Source organism: Puma concolor, chromosome E2 (genome assembly GCF_028749965.1).
Source record: "Puma concolor isolate L17-30 chromosome E2, mPumCon1.1.hap2, whole genome shotgun sequence".
In the NCBI taxonomy this organism is placed as follows: Eukaryota; Metazoa; Chordata; class Mammalia; order Carnivora; family Felidae; genus Puma; species Puma concolor.
Window position 1 is genome coordinate 36,183,136 of NC_141681.1, and position 16,264 is coordinate 36,199,399.

The 16,264-nt window shown below is 40.8% G+C and overlaps 1 protein-coding gene across 3 annotated transcripts in view; it reads left to right on the top strand.

Moving 5' to 3' along the window:
* Nucleotides 1-16,264, top strand: part of ABCC12 (ATP binding cassette subfamily C member 12) — a 95,572-nt gene that overhangs the window by 20,920 nt on the left and 58,388 nt on the right. For all 3 annotated transcript variants that reach the window (XM_086689511.1, XM_086689512.1, XM_086689513.1), the window contains exons 3-7: nucleotides 8,136-8,291; nucleotides 12,274-12,421; nucleotides 12,711-12,944; nucleotides 14,438-14,611; nucleotides 15,067-15,214. In XM_086689511.1, coding sequence (XP_086545637.1) covers nucleotides 8,136-8,291; nucleotides 12,274-12,421; nucleotides 12,711-12,944; nucleotides 14,438-14,611; nucleotides 15,067-15,214 — 860 coding nt within the window. The remainder of the gene's footprint in view (nucleotides 1-8,135; nucleotides 8,292-12,273; nucleotides 12,422-12,710; nucleotides 12,945-14,437; nucleotides 14,612-15,066; nucleotides 15,215-16,264) is intronic.

Sequence of the window (16,264 nt, forward strand, 5' to 3'; positions counted from 1 at the left end):
AAAGTCCTCATATGAGTGAAATCTTTCTCTTGTCTGACTAATTTCGCTTAGCATAATACCCTCTAGTTCCATTTATGTAGTTGCAAATGGCAAGGTTTCATTCTTTTTGATTGCTGAGTAATGCTCCATTGTATATATGTACCACGTCTTCTTTATCCATTAATCCATCGATGGACATTTGGGCTCTTTCCATACTTTGGCTATTGTTGATAGTGCTGCTATAAACATTGGGGTGCATGTGCCCCTTCGAAACAGCACACCTGTATCCCTTGGATAAATACCTAGTAGTGCAATTGCTGGGTCATAGGGTAGTTCTATTTTTAACTTTTTGAGGAACCCTCCATACTGTTTTCCAGAATGGCTACACCAGCTTACATTCCCACCAGCAATGCAAAAGAGATCCTCTTTCTCTTGCATCCTCGCCAACATCTGTTGTTGCCTGAGTTGTTAATGTTAGCCATTCTGATAGGTGTAAGGTGGTATCTCATTGTGGTTTTGATTTATATTTCCCTGATGATGAGTGATGTGGAGCATTTTTTCATGTGTCAGTTGGCCATCTGGATGTCTTCTTTGGAGAAGTGTCTATTCATGTCTTTTGCCCATTTCTTCACTGGATTATTTGGGTTTTTTTTTTTGGGTGTTGAGTTTGGCAAGTTCTTTATAGATTTTGGATACTAACCCTGTATCTAATATGTCATTTGCAAATATCTTCTGCCATTCTGTCAGTTGCCTTTTAGTTTTGCTGATTGTTTCCTTCCCTGTGGAAGCTTTTTATTTTGATGAGGTCCCAATAGTTCATTTTTGCTTTTGTTTCCCTCACCTCCGGAGATGTGTTGAGTAAGAAGTTGCTGCGGCCAAGATCAAAGAGGTTTTAGCCTGCTTTCTCCTCGAGAATTTTGATGGCTTCCTGTCTTACATTGAGGTCTTTCATCCATTTGAGTTTATTTTTCTGTGTATGGTGTAAGAAAGTGGTCCAGGTTTGTTCTTCTGCATGTCGCTGTTCAGTTTTCCCAGCACCACTTGCTGAAGAGATTGTGTTTATTCCATTGGATATTTCCTGCTTTGTCAAAGATTAGTTGGCCATACGTTTGTGGGTCCATTTCTGGGTTCTCTATTCTGTTCTATTGATCTGAGTGTCTGTTCTTGTGCCAGTACCATACTGTCTTGATGATTACAGCTTTGTAGTATAGCTTGAAGTCCGGGATTGTGATGCCTCCTGCTTTGGTTTTCTTTTTCAAGATTGCTTTGGCTATTCAGGGTCTTTTCTGGTTCCATACAAATTTTAGGATTATTTGTTCCAGCTCCGTGAAGAAGGCTGGTGTTATTTTGATAGGGATTGCATTGAATATGTAGATTTCTTTGGGTAGTATCAACATTTTAACAATATTTGCTCTTCCTTTCCAGGAACATGGACTCTTTTTCCATTTTTGTGTGTCTTCTTCAATTTCTTTCATAATCTTGTATAGTTTTCAGTGTACACATTTTTCATCTCTTTGGTTAGATTCATTCCTAGGTATTTTATGGTTTTTGGTGCCATTGTAAATGGGATTGATCCCTTGATTTTTCTTTCTGTTGCTTCTTTGTTGGTGTATAGGAATGCAACCGTTTTCTGTGCATTGATTTTATATCCTGCCACCTTGCTGAATTCATGAATCAGTTCTTGCAGTTTTTTGGTGGAATCTTTTGGGTTTTCTATGTAGATTATCATGTCATCTATGAAGAGTGAAAGTTTGACCCCCTCCTGGCAGATCTGGATCCCTTTTATTTCTTTGTGTTGACTGATTGCAGAGGCTAAGACTTCCAATACTACGTTGAATAACAGTGGTGAGAGTGGGCATCTCTGTCTTTTCCTGACCTTAAGGGGAAAGCTGTCAGTTTTTCCCCTTTGAGGATGATATTAGCAGTGGGTCTTTCATATATGGCTTTTATGATCTTGAAGTATGCTCCTTCTATCCCTACATTCTTGAGGGTTTTTATCAAGAAAGGATGTTATATTTTGTCAAATGCTTTCTCTGCATCTATTGAGAGGATCATATGGTTCTTGTCCTTTCTTTTATTGATGTGATGAATCACATTGGTTGTTTTGTGGATATTGAACAAGCCCTGCATCCCAGGTATAAATCCCACTTGGTCGTGGTGAATAATTTTTTTAATGTAATGTTGGATCTGGTTGGCTAATATCTTGTTGAGGATTTTTGCATCCATGTTCATCAGGGAAATTGGTCTATAGTTCTCCCTTTTAGTGGGGTCTCTGTCTGGTTTTGGAATCAAGGTAATGCTGGCTTCATAGAAAGTTTGGAAGTTTCCTTCCATTTCTATTTTAGGAACAGCTTCAAGAGAATAGGTATTAACTCTTCCTTAAATGTTTGGTAGAATTCCCCTGGAAAGCCATCTGGCCCTGGACTTGTTTGGGGGGAGATTTTTTTATTACTAATTCGATTTCTTTACTGGTTATGGGACTGTTCAAAATTTCTATTTCTTCCTGTTTCAGTTTTAGTAGTGTATATGTTTCTAGGAATTTGTCCATTTCTACCTGATTGCCCATTTTATTGGTGTATAATTGCTCATAATATTCTCTTATTATTGTTTTTATTTCTGCTGTGTTCGTTGTGATCTCTCCTGTTTCATGCTTAATTTTATTTATTTGGGTCCTTTTCTTTTTCTTTTTGATCAAACTGGCTAGTAGTTTATCAATTTTGTTAATTCTTTCAAAGAACAAGCTTCTGGTTTCATTGATCTGTTTTATGTTGGTTTTTTTTTTTTTTTTGATAGCATAAATTTCTGCTCTAATCTTTATTATTTCGTGTCTTTTTCTGGTTTTGGGTTTTATTTGCTGCTGTTTCCAGCTCTTTAAGGCATAAGGTTAGGTTGTGTATCTGAGACCTTTCTTCCTTCTTTAAGAAAGCCTGGATTGCTATATACTTTCCTCTTATGACTGCCTTTGCTGCATCCCAGAGGTTTTGGCTTGTGGTGTTATCATTTTCATTGACTTCCATGTACTTTTTAATTTCTTCTTTAACTTCTTGGTTAGCCCATTCATTCTTGAGTAGGATGTTCTTTAGTCTCCAAGTATTTGTTATCTTTCTAAATTTTTTCTTGTGGTTGATTTCGTGTTTCATAGCATTGTGGTCTGAAAATATGCATGGTATGATCTCGATCTTTTTGTACTTGTTGAGGGCTGATTTATGTCCCAGTATGTGGTCTATTCTGAAGAATGTTCCATGTGCACTGGAGAAGAATGTATATTCTGCTGCTTTAGGATGAAATGTTCTGAATGTATCTGTTAAGTCCATCTGGTCCTGTGTGCCACTCAAAGCCATTGTTTCCCTGTCCATTGCTGTGAGTGGGGTGTTGAAGTCCTCTACTATTATGGTGTTACTATCAATGAGTTTCTTTATGTTTGTGATTAATTGATTTATATATTTGGGTGCTTTCACATTTGGTGCATAAATGTTTACAGCTGTTAGGTCTTCTTGGTGGATAGACCCCTTAATTATGATATAATGCCCTTCTTCATCTCTTGATGCAGTCTTTATTTTAATGTCTAGATTGTCTGATATAAGTATGGCTACTCTGGCTTTCTTTTGTTTACCATTAGCATGATAGATGGTTCTCCATCTCCTTACTTTCAATCTGAAGGTGTCCTTAGGTCTAAAGTGGGTCTCTTGTAAACAGCATATAGATGGATCTTGTTTTCTTATCCATTCTGTTACCCTATGCCTTTTGCTTGGAGCATTTAGTCCATTGACATTTAGAGTGAGTACTGAAAGATATGAATTTATTGCCATTATGTTGCTTGTAGAGTTGGAGTTTCTGGTGGTGTTCTCTGGTCCTTGCTAGTCTTTGTTGCTTTTGGTCTTTATTTATTTGTTGTATTTTTTTTTCATCTTTTCTCCCTTCAGAGAGTCCCCCTTAAAATTTCTTGCAGGGCTGGTTAAGTGGTCACAAACTCCTTTAATTTTTGTTTGTCTGGGAAACTTTATCTCTCCTTCTATTTTGAATGACAGCCTTGCTGGATAAAGAATTCTTGGTTGCATATTTTTCTGAGTCAGCACATTGAATATATCCTGCCACTCCTTTCTGGCCTGCCAGGTTTCTGTGGGTAGGTCTGCTGCAAACCTGATTTGTCTTCTCTTGTAGGTAAAGGACTTTTTGTCCCTTGATGCTTTCATGATTCTCTCCTTGCCTTAGTATTTTGTGAATTTGACTATGATATGGCTTGTTGATGGTTGGCTTTTGTTGAATCTAATGGGAGTCCTCTGTGCTTCCTGGATTTTGATGTCTGTGTCTTTTCCCAGGTTAGGAAAATTTTCTGCCATGATTTGCTCACACAACCCTTTTACCCCTGCTTCTCTCTCTTCTTCTGGGGCCCCTATGATTCTGATGTTCCTTTTTAATGAGTCATTGATTTCTCTAATTCTTAAATCATGCTCTTGCCTTAATCTTTCTCTTTTTTCCTGCTTTATTATTCTCCATAAGTTTGTCTCATATATCGCTGATTCTCTGTTCTGGCTCATCCATCCTTGCGATCATGGCATCCATTCGAGATTGTAGCTCAGTTATAACATTTTTAATTTCATTCTGGCTATTTTTTACTTCTTTTATCTCTGCAGAAAGGGATTCTAATATATTTCTGACTCCAGCTAGTATTCTTATTATCATGATTCTAAATTCTGGTTCAGACATCTTGCTTGTTTCTGTGTTGGTTAAGTCCCTGGGTGTCGTTTCTTTGTGCTCTTTCTTTTGGGGTGAATACCTTCGTTTCATCATTTTGAAGGGAGAAAAGGAATTAATGAGGTAAAAAATTAAAATTTAAAAACCATTAAAATTAAAAAAATTAAAAACAAATAAACAAACACACACACACACACAAATCGAATAAATGATGCTAGATCCTAGGTGTGTTTTGGTCTGAGTGTTCAAAGTGGCTTGATAGATTAGAGAAAAAAGGGGAAAGAAAGAACAAAAAGGAAATCATTTCAAAATCTGAAAAAAATGAATACACGGAAGTAGACTAAAATGAAATGATGGAAGTAAAATAGAATTTGAAAAAAAATCACACAAAAGTAAAAATATAGTAAAAAAGTTGAAAAGTATTTTTAATAAAAATTGAAAATAAAAATGAGTTTTTTCCTCTTTCTGTATTCAAGAAAAAGAAAAGAGACAAAAAAAAGAGAAAAAAGGAAAAAAAAAGAAAGAAAGAAAATTGAATAGATGTATCAGTGAACAAACTGAAATATGACTGAAATTACTTCATTTTCCCCTAGAAGTCAAACTATGAAGTGCTTTATAGTCCATAAACTAAGCGTGTGGAGAGACTTGTGTTCCTGAAGAGCAACATTGACCCAGTTGGGCGGGGCTTGGTGTAACGGCTCCGTTCTCCACCAGACGGTGCTGTTTAGCTTACTGGGGTGGATTGTTGTGGCGCTTGTAGGTGTGTATGCACATGTACAGGAGTGGTGAAAATGGCATCACCCAGCTACCCGGTCTCTAGTATCAGAACTCTATTCTCCCTGATCAGCAATCATGCACCTGTCCTTTGTCTTTGGCTTCCATCCACTTCCTGCTTTTACACAGTCTGTGACCAGGCCCCAGGCTGCACCTCCCTCCTGAGTTTGTCTCAGATGTGGCTGTTTTTCCAGATCCCTTACTTCTGAGGGACTGCAGATTTGACCCGTTCTGCCTCTCTGTGGAAGGGTCTCACCAAGCAATGGCCAGGTGCCAGCCACACCCAGGAATGTTTGTGGGACTGTGCTGCTGCTGATGCCCAGAGACTGCGGCCAGATGCCAGACTGCCCCAGAAAAAGTTTGCGAGATAGTTTAGCAGCAGCGTTTCAGGGATTATGGAAAATCACAACACACATCTGGCACCAGCCTTCACCCTTAACGACCTTGTTCCAGCACCAGCAAATGTGGTTGTTCTCCCAGGTTCACTGGGACCTTGCCTTTGGGGGACCCACACAGCCTCTACCAGGTGTCCTCTCAGCAGGGGAACGAACTATCCCCATGTGGCCCTAAGACCTCTGGACTCCTGGAGATTCACCCTTCCCACCAGAGCACTGCCAGATATTGAGCTGTGGAGTTTCAGACTCTGTGCTCCCCCTGTTTATAGAGTCTTAATGGAATTTAAACCCTTTCCTTTCTCCTTTCTCCCTTTTTGGTTCAGTCCCTGCGGCTGTTTACACTTTTTCACTTTCTCTCCAGCTGCTTTGGGGGGAGTGCTTTTCCTGTACTCTCCCCCATCTCCATCCTCTCTCTGCATGCAAAAGTGGCTCCCTGCCTTCCACAGCTTCTCTCTCCCCTAGTTTACCTCTCTGCGTGAGTACCTACTGAGTTTTGTGGTTCAGGTTGTGCAGATTGTTGTGTTAATCTTCAGATCAGTTTTCTAGGTGTGCAGGAGGTTTAGTGTTGGTTTGGCTGTATTTCATGGATGCAAGATGCACAAAAAACTTCCAGCTGTTCTGCCATCTTGTCTCCTCTCCTCCAAGCACTTTAACTTCTTTATGCCATGATGTTCTTGTCTATGAAATGGGATCATTATACTCACCTTCTGCACTCCCACTTATTTGTTGTAAAATTATACAAGGTAATGCAAGACTGTATCATAAAAGCCATATTTTAGGAAATTTAATTACATGCTGGGTACATATTACCTTGTTAATAATATCTTAGCTTGGGTTCTCCAAAAGCAGAGCCTGAGTCAAGAATTTGGATGCAGGTAGCTCATTTAGGAGGTGATCATGGGAGCAGGAGGGAATATTTAGGGGAAGTGAGGCAGGGAATGACAACAGGTGTCATCAGTGTCACTGCTGTAGGAATGGGGACTGGATTCTACTACATCCTCCTGAGAAAGTGCACAATTTTCCACCCGAAGGATGAGGGAGTGCATTTATCCAGGGGTTCCTATACTCCATTAGTTAAGATTTGTCCTTGGGGGCATCGACCCCCTGCAATTTTGAGCTGCACTTATGCTTCTGAGAAGGCACTGAAACAGGTGGTGAAATGAGACACAGCTTGCATTTGAGATGGGACACTGTCAGCTTGAGCCTTAGCTTGCATGACACTGTCCCCTATAGCTGAGATCAGGGGTACATGTGACAAGAGGCTGTGACCCAGGACATCCTGACAGCATCTGCTACAAATATAGAGCTGTTGCAGGGTCCAGAATATACTAAACATTCAGTAACCAGTAGATATTACTCTATGTCTCTGACTTTGTTCTGTCTTAGATGGCTAACTTCTCAAGGGCAAACACGAGTTCTTTCCTCCTTTATTTCCTCTTCCTCTTCTTTCTTTTCTTCTCTTTTCCTCTAATGTTTGTTCTTTCTCCTCCTTCTCTTTCTTTTTCTTTGCTCTCCTTTTCCTCCTGTTCCTTTCCATTTCTTTTTTCTCCTCCTCTCTTTCCTCTCTCCCATCCTCTTTTACCTACTAGCTAATATTTATGTATCCATAACATTTTAAATGTATTAATTCATTCCATCATCACAATAAATCCAGAATTTGCCTCCAGCATTTGTCTGTTTAGGTAGCCTCCCCCCGACATGGTGGCATGTCCTGCTCTGCACCTTCCCCATCTTCCTGAGAGCACAAGACATGCACCTGACTTCTGATAATCAGCTTATAGGCCTTAATTTCCTCATGACAAATGGATCAGGTACCCTCTTTCTCATGGTCATGAGGCTTGAAAATTGGTAAATGTTCAATACTGGCTCACTAAAAAAATTCCCTGGGTTTGTAGCATTTATTGATTTTTATGGTGTGAATACTCCTACCATTGGCAATTTCAAGCCAATGTGATGCCGCTGAATGCAAAGTTGGGAAGGGATGTGCAGTATCACACTGTTATGTGGTATTTCTACCATACAGATAAAATAGATTTACATGATCTAAACAGCATAGATACTAGTAAAATCTAGTAAAATAATTAGGAAATTATGAGTTTCAAATAGTTATTACCTTTGTCCTTAAGATAATTTAGGACTGGTTCCAGTATATACCACTGCTCAAAGGGATAATGGGTGGTAATTATGGATTCTAAGTGTGGCTGTGGTTATTACTATAGTTAAGAACTCAAGTCAGGGACTCAGGAAAATGGCAACTATGCCCTGGAATGCAGAGTGTCTCATTTGTCTTAGGCTGGCACCCAACCCTGTGGATGATGCAGGACTGCTCTCCTTCGCTACATTTTCCTGGCTTACACCAGTGATGGTTAGGGGCTATAAGCATACACTGACTGCGGACTCCCTGCCCCCGATGTCACCATATGACTCATCAGACACCAATGCCAAAAGGTACGAGGATTCACTTGGGTTACCTCAGGAGAGGAGCTCACCCTATGAAGAGCCCTTTGTGTGCACCCATTTCCTGGGTGTGGAAATGGACACCTCCAGGTCACCGGTGGCCCTCCTCAGTGGCTGTTCTGTAAAGCAGGATTGGGCTGACTCAACTTATTTGGGGAGGCAAGAATTGGGGAGATTTGGTGTGTAAAAAGGATTGATTGAGAGCTACAGCCTGAGGCTCAGGACCATGCTGGCTGGGTTGTTGGTGAATTGTAGGAGCACTACAACAGGATGAGGGTGACCAGAATTTCACTTCACACTAAGCTGGCCAGACCCACCTGGGCTGCTGCTGCAGGCAGCTCTAGGCATTGCATTTTGCTTTAAAAATCATTTTTGGAATTTTGGGGCACTTGGGTGGCTCAGTCAGTTGAGTGTCCAACTTCAGCTCAGGTCATGATCTCACAGTTTGTGAGTTCAAGCCCTACATTAGGCTCTGTGCTGACATTGTAGCCTGGAGCCTGCTTTGGATTCTGTCTCCCTCACTCTTTGCTCCTCCCCTGCTCATGCTCTGTCTCTCTCTATCTCAAAAATAAATAAACATTAAAAAATAATTATTGAGCTTTTATATTGCAAAATATGTTTAGGTTGAACCAAATGAAGCCACCAATATTTGACAGTTTTGACTTGCAAAAAATGTAACTTTCATTGATTCTACCTAATTAATATTCATTCTAAAAATGTTAAAGCAACAAACATTTAAGAAGTGGGAGTATCCCCACCATACTCCAACTCTGCTCCCCAGAGGTCAGCATTATTAAATGTTGGTGTTGATGTATCCAAAATTTTTTCTACTCTGATTAAGCACACTCTGTGCGCTGATCTGCTGATCAGTACCTCTTCTTATTCCCCCTACTTACATGTCATGGGTTTTTTCTTTAAACACAGTGAAGCACACTATATAATATTTAACAGCTTTGTTGTTTTTAGTAAGCATTTACAAACACTTTTCTATGTCAGCATAAGTATAAAGACATTAATTCTTTCTACCATCTGCATTGACCTTTAATGTTGCTATGAATCATAATGTCTTAATGGAAAAATTCTCAAAGCCTTCTTCTGCACTTGTTTCTTCTGGGAGTCTTCTTATCTTTGGCCACAGGGGGTAAAGTGCAAGGCATTGCTTGAAGTGTGTGCTCAAAGGGATAGGAGCTTTAATCATGGTCTTGCAATTGTTTCTACAATTGTGCTTTCCCTCATCTGTGTGTTGTATACATTTAATTCAATGGAAGTTTCCCAAAATCTACACTCCAGAGCAAGTTGCTAGTGAGCTCAGAGAGAAGGGGCTGGACTGGACCAGTGCCTGTGTAGTATTGGATTTTCCTTCTATTTCTCTGGACAGTACTTCCTGTCTGTTTTTAATGTTTCCTTCCATCTACCCAGCATCAATTTGGATCCTCTTCTCTTCCATTCTATGCCTGTTCCCAGGTGAACTTACCCACTTCAAAGACAACACCATATGCAACCTTAACAACAGGCTACTTCAATCCATGCATCTCTTCCAGACTCTGAATTCATATGCCCCACATCCAATTGGACAGCTGCACTTGGATGACTCACAAGCATCTTATATCTAAAGCTGTGTTCTTTTTTGAAATTTATTTTTATTTTTTTAATTTTGTTTTTTAATTTACATCCAAATTCATTAGAATATAGTGCAACAATGATTTCAGGAGTAGATTTCTTAATGCTCTTACCCATTTAGCCCATCGCCCCTCCCATCTCCCCCCCAATAACCCTCAGCTTGTTCTCCATATTTAAGGGTCTCTTATGTTTTGTCCCCCTCCATGTTTTTATATTATTTTTGCTTCCCTTCCCTTATGTTCATCTGTTCTGTGTCTTAAAGTCCTTATATGAGTGAAGTCTTTCTTTTGTCTGACTAATTTTGCTTAGCATAATACCCTCTAGTTCCATTTATGTAGTTGCAAATGGCAAGGTTTCATTCTTTTTGATTGCTGAGTAATGCTCCATTGTATATATGTACCACGTCTTCTTTATCCATTAATCCATCGATGGACATTTGGGCTCTTTCCATACTTTGGCTATTGTTGATAGTGCTGCTATAAACATGGGGGTGCATGTGCCCCTTCGAAACAGCACACCTGTATCCCTTGGATAAATACCTAGTAGTGCAATTGCTGGGTCATAGGGTAGTTCTATTTTTAACTTTTTGAGGAACCCTCCATACTGTTTTCCAGAATGGCTACACCAGCTTGCATTCCCACCAGCAATGCAAAAGAGATCCTCTTTCTCTGCATCCTCGCCAACATCTGTTGTTGCCTGAGTTGTTAATGTTAGCCATTCTGATAGGTGTAAGGTGGTATCTCATTGTGGTTTTGATTTGTATTTCCCTGATGATGAGTGATGTGGAGCATTTTTTCATGTGTCGGTTGGCCATCTGGATGTCTTCTTTGGAGAAGCGTCTATTCATGTCTTTTGCCCATTTCTTCACTGGATTATTTGGTTTTTTTTGGGTGTTGAGTTTGGCAAGTTCTTTATAGATTTTGGATACTAACCCTTTATCTAATATGTCATTTGCAAATATCTTCTCCCATTCTGTCAGTTGCCTTTTAGTTTTGCTGATTGTTTCCTTCCCTGTGGAAGCTTTTTATTTTGATGAGGTCCCAATAGTTCATTTTTGCTTTTGTTTCCCTCAACTCCGGAGATGTGTTGAGTAAGAAGTTGCTGCGGCCAAGATCAAAGAGGTTTTAGCCTGCTTTCTCCTCGAGAATTTTGATGGCTTCCTGTCTTACATTGAGGTCTTTCATCCATTTGAGTTTATTTTTCTGTGTATGGTGTAAGAAAGTGGTCCAGGTTTGTTCTTCTGCATGTCGCTGTTCAGTTTTCCCAGCACCACTTGCTGAAGAGATTGTGTTTATTCCATTGGATATTTCCTGCTTTGTCAAAGATTAGTTGGCCATACGTTTGTGGGTCCATTTCTGGGTTCTCTATTCTGTTCTATTGATCTGAGTGTCTGTTCTTGTGCCAGTACCATACTGTCTTGATGATTACAGTCTAAAGCTGTGTTCTTGATCCAGGGCCCCAACCTGATGATGCTCTTCTTTTCTTCCTCTTTTCCTCTTCTCAACAAACTCCATTCACACAGTTGATCAAGTCAGAAAGTTGGGATCCTTAATCCTCCTTCCCTTTTCTTCCACATCTAGTTCATCAGTGCATTATGTTGTCTCTGTTCATCTTTCCCAAAATCCACTTTTCTTAAATCCAGGCCACTTCTCCCGGGATGTCACAGTCTCCTGCTGTGGTCCCCTGCTGTATCCTTTGTTCCTCCCTATAATCCACTAGTCTCACAGCTACCAGAATGATCTTTTAGATGTGTAAAATATCTTATCACTAGGGCTTAAAAACCTGAAAAGACTTCCTTTGCTCTTGAAAAGAAACCTAAACTCCTTTCTCAGAACTACGGGTCCCACGGGTCCCACGGGGTTTGGTTCTGCCTTGCCTCCCAGTATCATGTCAGTCCTTCTCCTTCAGCACACTCCTGTCTCATTGCCTTTCTTTCAGATCTCTGAGATGGACAAACTCCTCCCTGTCCTAGGGAAGATTATTCTTGTCTTTCCTCTGTGCCTCTTTCTTTCTTTCTTTCTTTCTTTCTTTCTTTCTTTCTTTCTTTCTTCTTTCTTTTATCAGAACTTGTGTTGTGCCAGAGATGGGCACTAGGAGCAGGAAATGAAGGCCTGGAAAGTGCCCAAGTGTTAGATACCAGCCTGTGCTTGTGCCAAGGCTTTGCCCCCTGCCCCTCCTGTATCCCATCTGCCCTGGAAAAGAAGAAAGGAGAGTCACTGTTGCTTGTGTGGAGCCACCACTGCCAGGGATGAGGGTTGTGCTGAGCACCTTTGCGAGGTTTGTCCATCGAAGTAGCTTCAAACAACAAGTGGAAATGTAAGTCCCTTTCCTTCTTCCTGTTCTTTCATCACAGATTTCGAATCCTTTGGGATGAAGAGGTGGAAAGGGTGGGTCCTGAGAAAGCCTCTCTGGGCCGAGTGGTCTGGAAATTCCAAAGGACGCGTGTTTTGATGGATATTGTGGCCAACATCCTGTGCATTATCATGGCAGCCATAGGGCCGGTGAGTGAGGGTGGCCCTTCTTCTGCCTTGTCAAACAGGTCCCCAGACTGCCAAAGAATGTCATTAGCTACTTTCTCTACGAGCTGGTGGGTTTAGTACATTGTCATTATCTTTGAGCTCCTTGGGGGAAAATTTTCATAAAGCTAATCCTTGTCAAGCACAGCAGCAACCACTGAAATTAATTAAAAAGTTTGCCTCATAAAATCAGTTTGCTGACATTATCTGAGGCTTCCTATACCAACCTCAACTTCCAGCGGCCCTCTCCTCTCTCCATTGTGCTATTTTACAGACGGTTCTCATTCACCAAATCCTCCAACAGACTGAGAGCATTTCTAGGAATGTCTGGGCTGGCATTGGCCTGTGCATAGCCCTTTTTGCTACTGAGTTTACCAAAGTGCTCTTTTGGGCCCTTGCCTGGGCCATAAATTACCGCACAGCAATCCGGTTGAAGGTGGCCATCTCCACCCTGGTTTTTGAAAACCTGGTGTCCTTCAAGACGCTGGCACACATCTCTGTTGGAGAGGTAAGCTGGTCCAGAGTTTAATTTATTAAAAAAAATTTTTTTTCAACGTTTATTTATTTTTGGGACAGAGAGAGACAGAGCATGAACGGGGGAGGGGCAGAGAGAGGGAGACACAGAATCGGAAACAGGCTCCAGGCTCTGAGCCATCAGCCCAGAGCCTGACGTGGGGCTCGAACTCCCGGACCGCGAGATCGTGACCTGGCTGAAGTCGGACGCCCAACCGACTGCACCACCCAGGCGCCCCCAGAGTTTAATTTTAGAAAAAGAAATCCTAAATCCTGACTCTGAGTGAGATGTACTTCCTGGATAATGCATATGACTTCCTTCTATTTCTCCAATGTCCTGCCCATTATATCCCATATCCCTGCTAAGTGAAGTGAGGAAGACTCAAAACATGAGAGGAATTCAATGAAGGGAGGGCTCCATTCAAGCTGGAGAATTTGGAAATTCTTCCCTGTTCGAGTTGAGGTAGGGTTTTGGGATGACCTTATCCATTCCCTTTGATTGTTAGTGAGGACACTGAGGCAGTAAGGAACACATCACAGGCATTTAAAGAAAATGAATGAACAATGGATCCAATAATTCTGATTGTATAGAATTTAGGGTGCCAAAGTCATAATAAAGACTACACTTACTGGACTTCAGAACTTATATATTCTCAAGCCCTTGAATCTTAGTGTTAAGATTCTTAGCATTTACACAATAAAATTTTCTTAGTCAAGGGAATCCCAGGCGGCATGAGGTAAGGGACTTGCTTCTTTCTTACAGTTGCTCTTTCAGTATGTCTAAAGCATCTTATGATGAACTCAGCTGCATAGAACAAGAAAATCCAAAATAACAGTAGATTAAGCAAGATGAATTTATTTCACTCTCAAAAGGAGTCTGGACCAGACCAATTCAGGGCTGGTATGGGGACTTCTGTACCTTCTTATCTTTCTTTGTCACTATCCTAGCACATGGCTCTCATAATGGTTCAGGATGGATTTTGGAGGTCCAGTCATCCCAACCATGTTTCAGATAGCTGGTAAGAGGAGGGAGAGAAGAGCAAAGATATATGTCCTCTAAGTTGAATTGCTTCCCTTTAAGAATTAATTCCCAAACTCCCATTTGACATGTGTTGCACAGTCACATGGCCACATTCTTTCCACAAAGGAGGCTGAAAAATGTAGTCTTTTAGCTGGGCATGCTACTGCTCTGAATAAAGCAGGAAGAAGGAGAGATAGATAAAGGTTAGGCAGCTAGCCATTTCTCCAGTATGCTTTTAGAGGGCAATATTACTCTTCACTGGGACTCTCTGTCCTAAAGATCAGCCTCTCCAAGATCAGATCAGAATGGAACCACAAAACTTATCATGTTGGTCCCCTGGAAACACCCCTCTCCATTTAAGGCAGTTTTTCTTCTCTACTCAGACCCCTCAACCATTCTGAAAGCCTTCAGTTGAGGAAATGTTTGGGTGACACTTCCAAAGCTGAACCTTTGTGCTTTCTTTCCAGGTGCTCAATATACTATCAAGTGATAGTTATTCCTTGTTTGAAGCTGCCTTCTTTTGTCCCTTGCCAGCCACCATCCCGATCCTAATGGCTGTTTGTGCAGTGTATGCCTTTTTCATTCTGGGGCCCACAGCTCTCATTGGGATATCTGTGTACATCATATTCATCCCCATACAGGTAATGGCAGGTCTTTGCAACTATAAACTGTTGTATGCTTGTATTGTGCACACATGTTCTCACTCAATTGGATAGAAGGCTTTATTTCCAGGGTGTGGACCTGAAGCCTGTGTCCCCATTTTGTGCCTACAAATGTGCTTTCTTTTGTTGGCATATTGCATTTTTTTTAAGAACTTGAATTTGAATGTGCTGGGGGAGGGAGGCATGGCTTTCAGTTTGTCATAGTCTCCAGCACTCTCTTTGCATACTAGCAATTCCTGTGTTTATATCACTTGCCTGATCCCCAGTGGTGTCCCCTGGTCCACATCAGCTACCACAACTCAAGGCAAGGATGACTGAGAATCTCAGTCCAGTTTCCCTTAGAACTTTCCCTGGCACTTATACTCCAATCTCTGGATTTTTAGGCCAACTGCAACTCAGCAATTCTCTCTGAACACTTTGTACCTTGATTTCAGATGTTTATGGCTAAGCTCAATTCAGCTTTTCGAAGATCAGCAATTTCAGTGACAGACAAGCGAGTTCAGACAATGAATGAGTTTCTGACTTGCATCAAGCTGATTAAAATGTATGCCTGGGAGAAATCTTTTACCAATACCATTCAAGGTAGGATGTGCAGGTCTTGAAGAACCACTTACCCTGTAGAATGTACTCTTCTAAGGAGTTCTTAAGGTTCTGGGGGCCAGGAATTCCAGAAGGGGGGATGTGGGGCCCCTCTAAGCTGCTTTTCAGGCTTTTTAAGGGATTGCAAAGATTTTAATAGACCCAGGCATCTGTTCTGGTGAGCCCAAGGACGTAGCAGGTGAATGACATATGGTTTAGCCTTTAAAAAGACATGTGGATGCTGATACTGACCAGTTACCTTTTACAAAAATAATACACTAAAACATTATGAAGAGAAGAAGAGCTACCTCAAGCTATTTCCTCAACTTAGAAGATGTCTACACACACACACACACACACACACACACACACACACACATATACTCACACTTACATATATAGCTCCTTGCCTGCAGCAACTTCATCATGATTGAATGACCCCCTGACTCGATATTCTTTCCACAGATAAGAGGATACATATATAGCTTTTTTAAAAAAGATGATATTAAAACCATTTCAATCAAATATAAATGCAAATCTAATTGCAGGAACATTTACATAATTGCTGACATAGACTCAGGTGGTTGGCCGGTTAATGATCTGAACCACTGTTACAATTGACTCTCTGGATCTACAATTACACTTTTAGACCAGCATGTAATTGGGCCTGAAGCTGTATATCCGTGTTTTAAGGAGTGGCTTTAGAAAACTTGCTTCTGAGCTTGCCAAAGGAAGTGTCGCAGGTTGGGATGCTGGCAGCCCTATGCGAACTTCCTTGAAGACCCAGACACACTTCCTCACATATTAAACTCACTTTAGTACAATGATTTGATTCCATTTGATTCCATTTGACTTCGTTCAATTTAATTTGACTCAATTTAACCTGAGTCAGTTTAATTCAATAAATATTCACGAACTTCCTACTATGTACAAGGTCATGGGAGATGCACAAAAGGATTAGAAAGAGTCCCTGCTTTTAAGATGATGGGAGTTTGAGCTAACTAAGCTCAATAATAGCTATAACTTTGTTGGCTCTACCTTTAGAATATATCT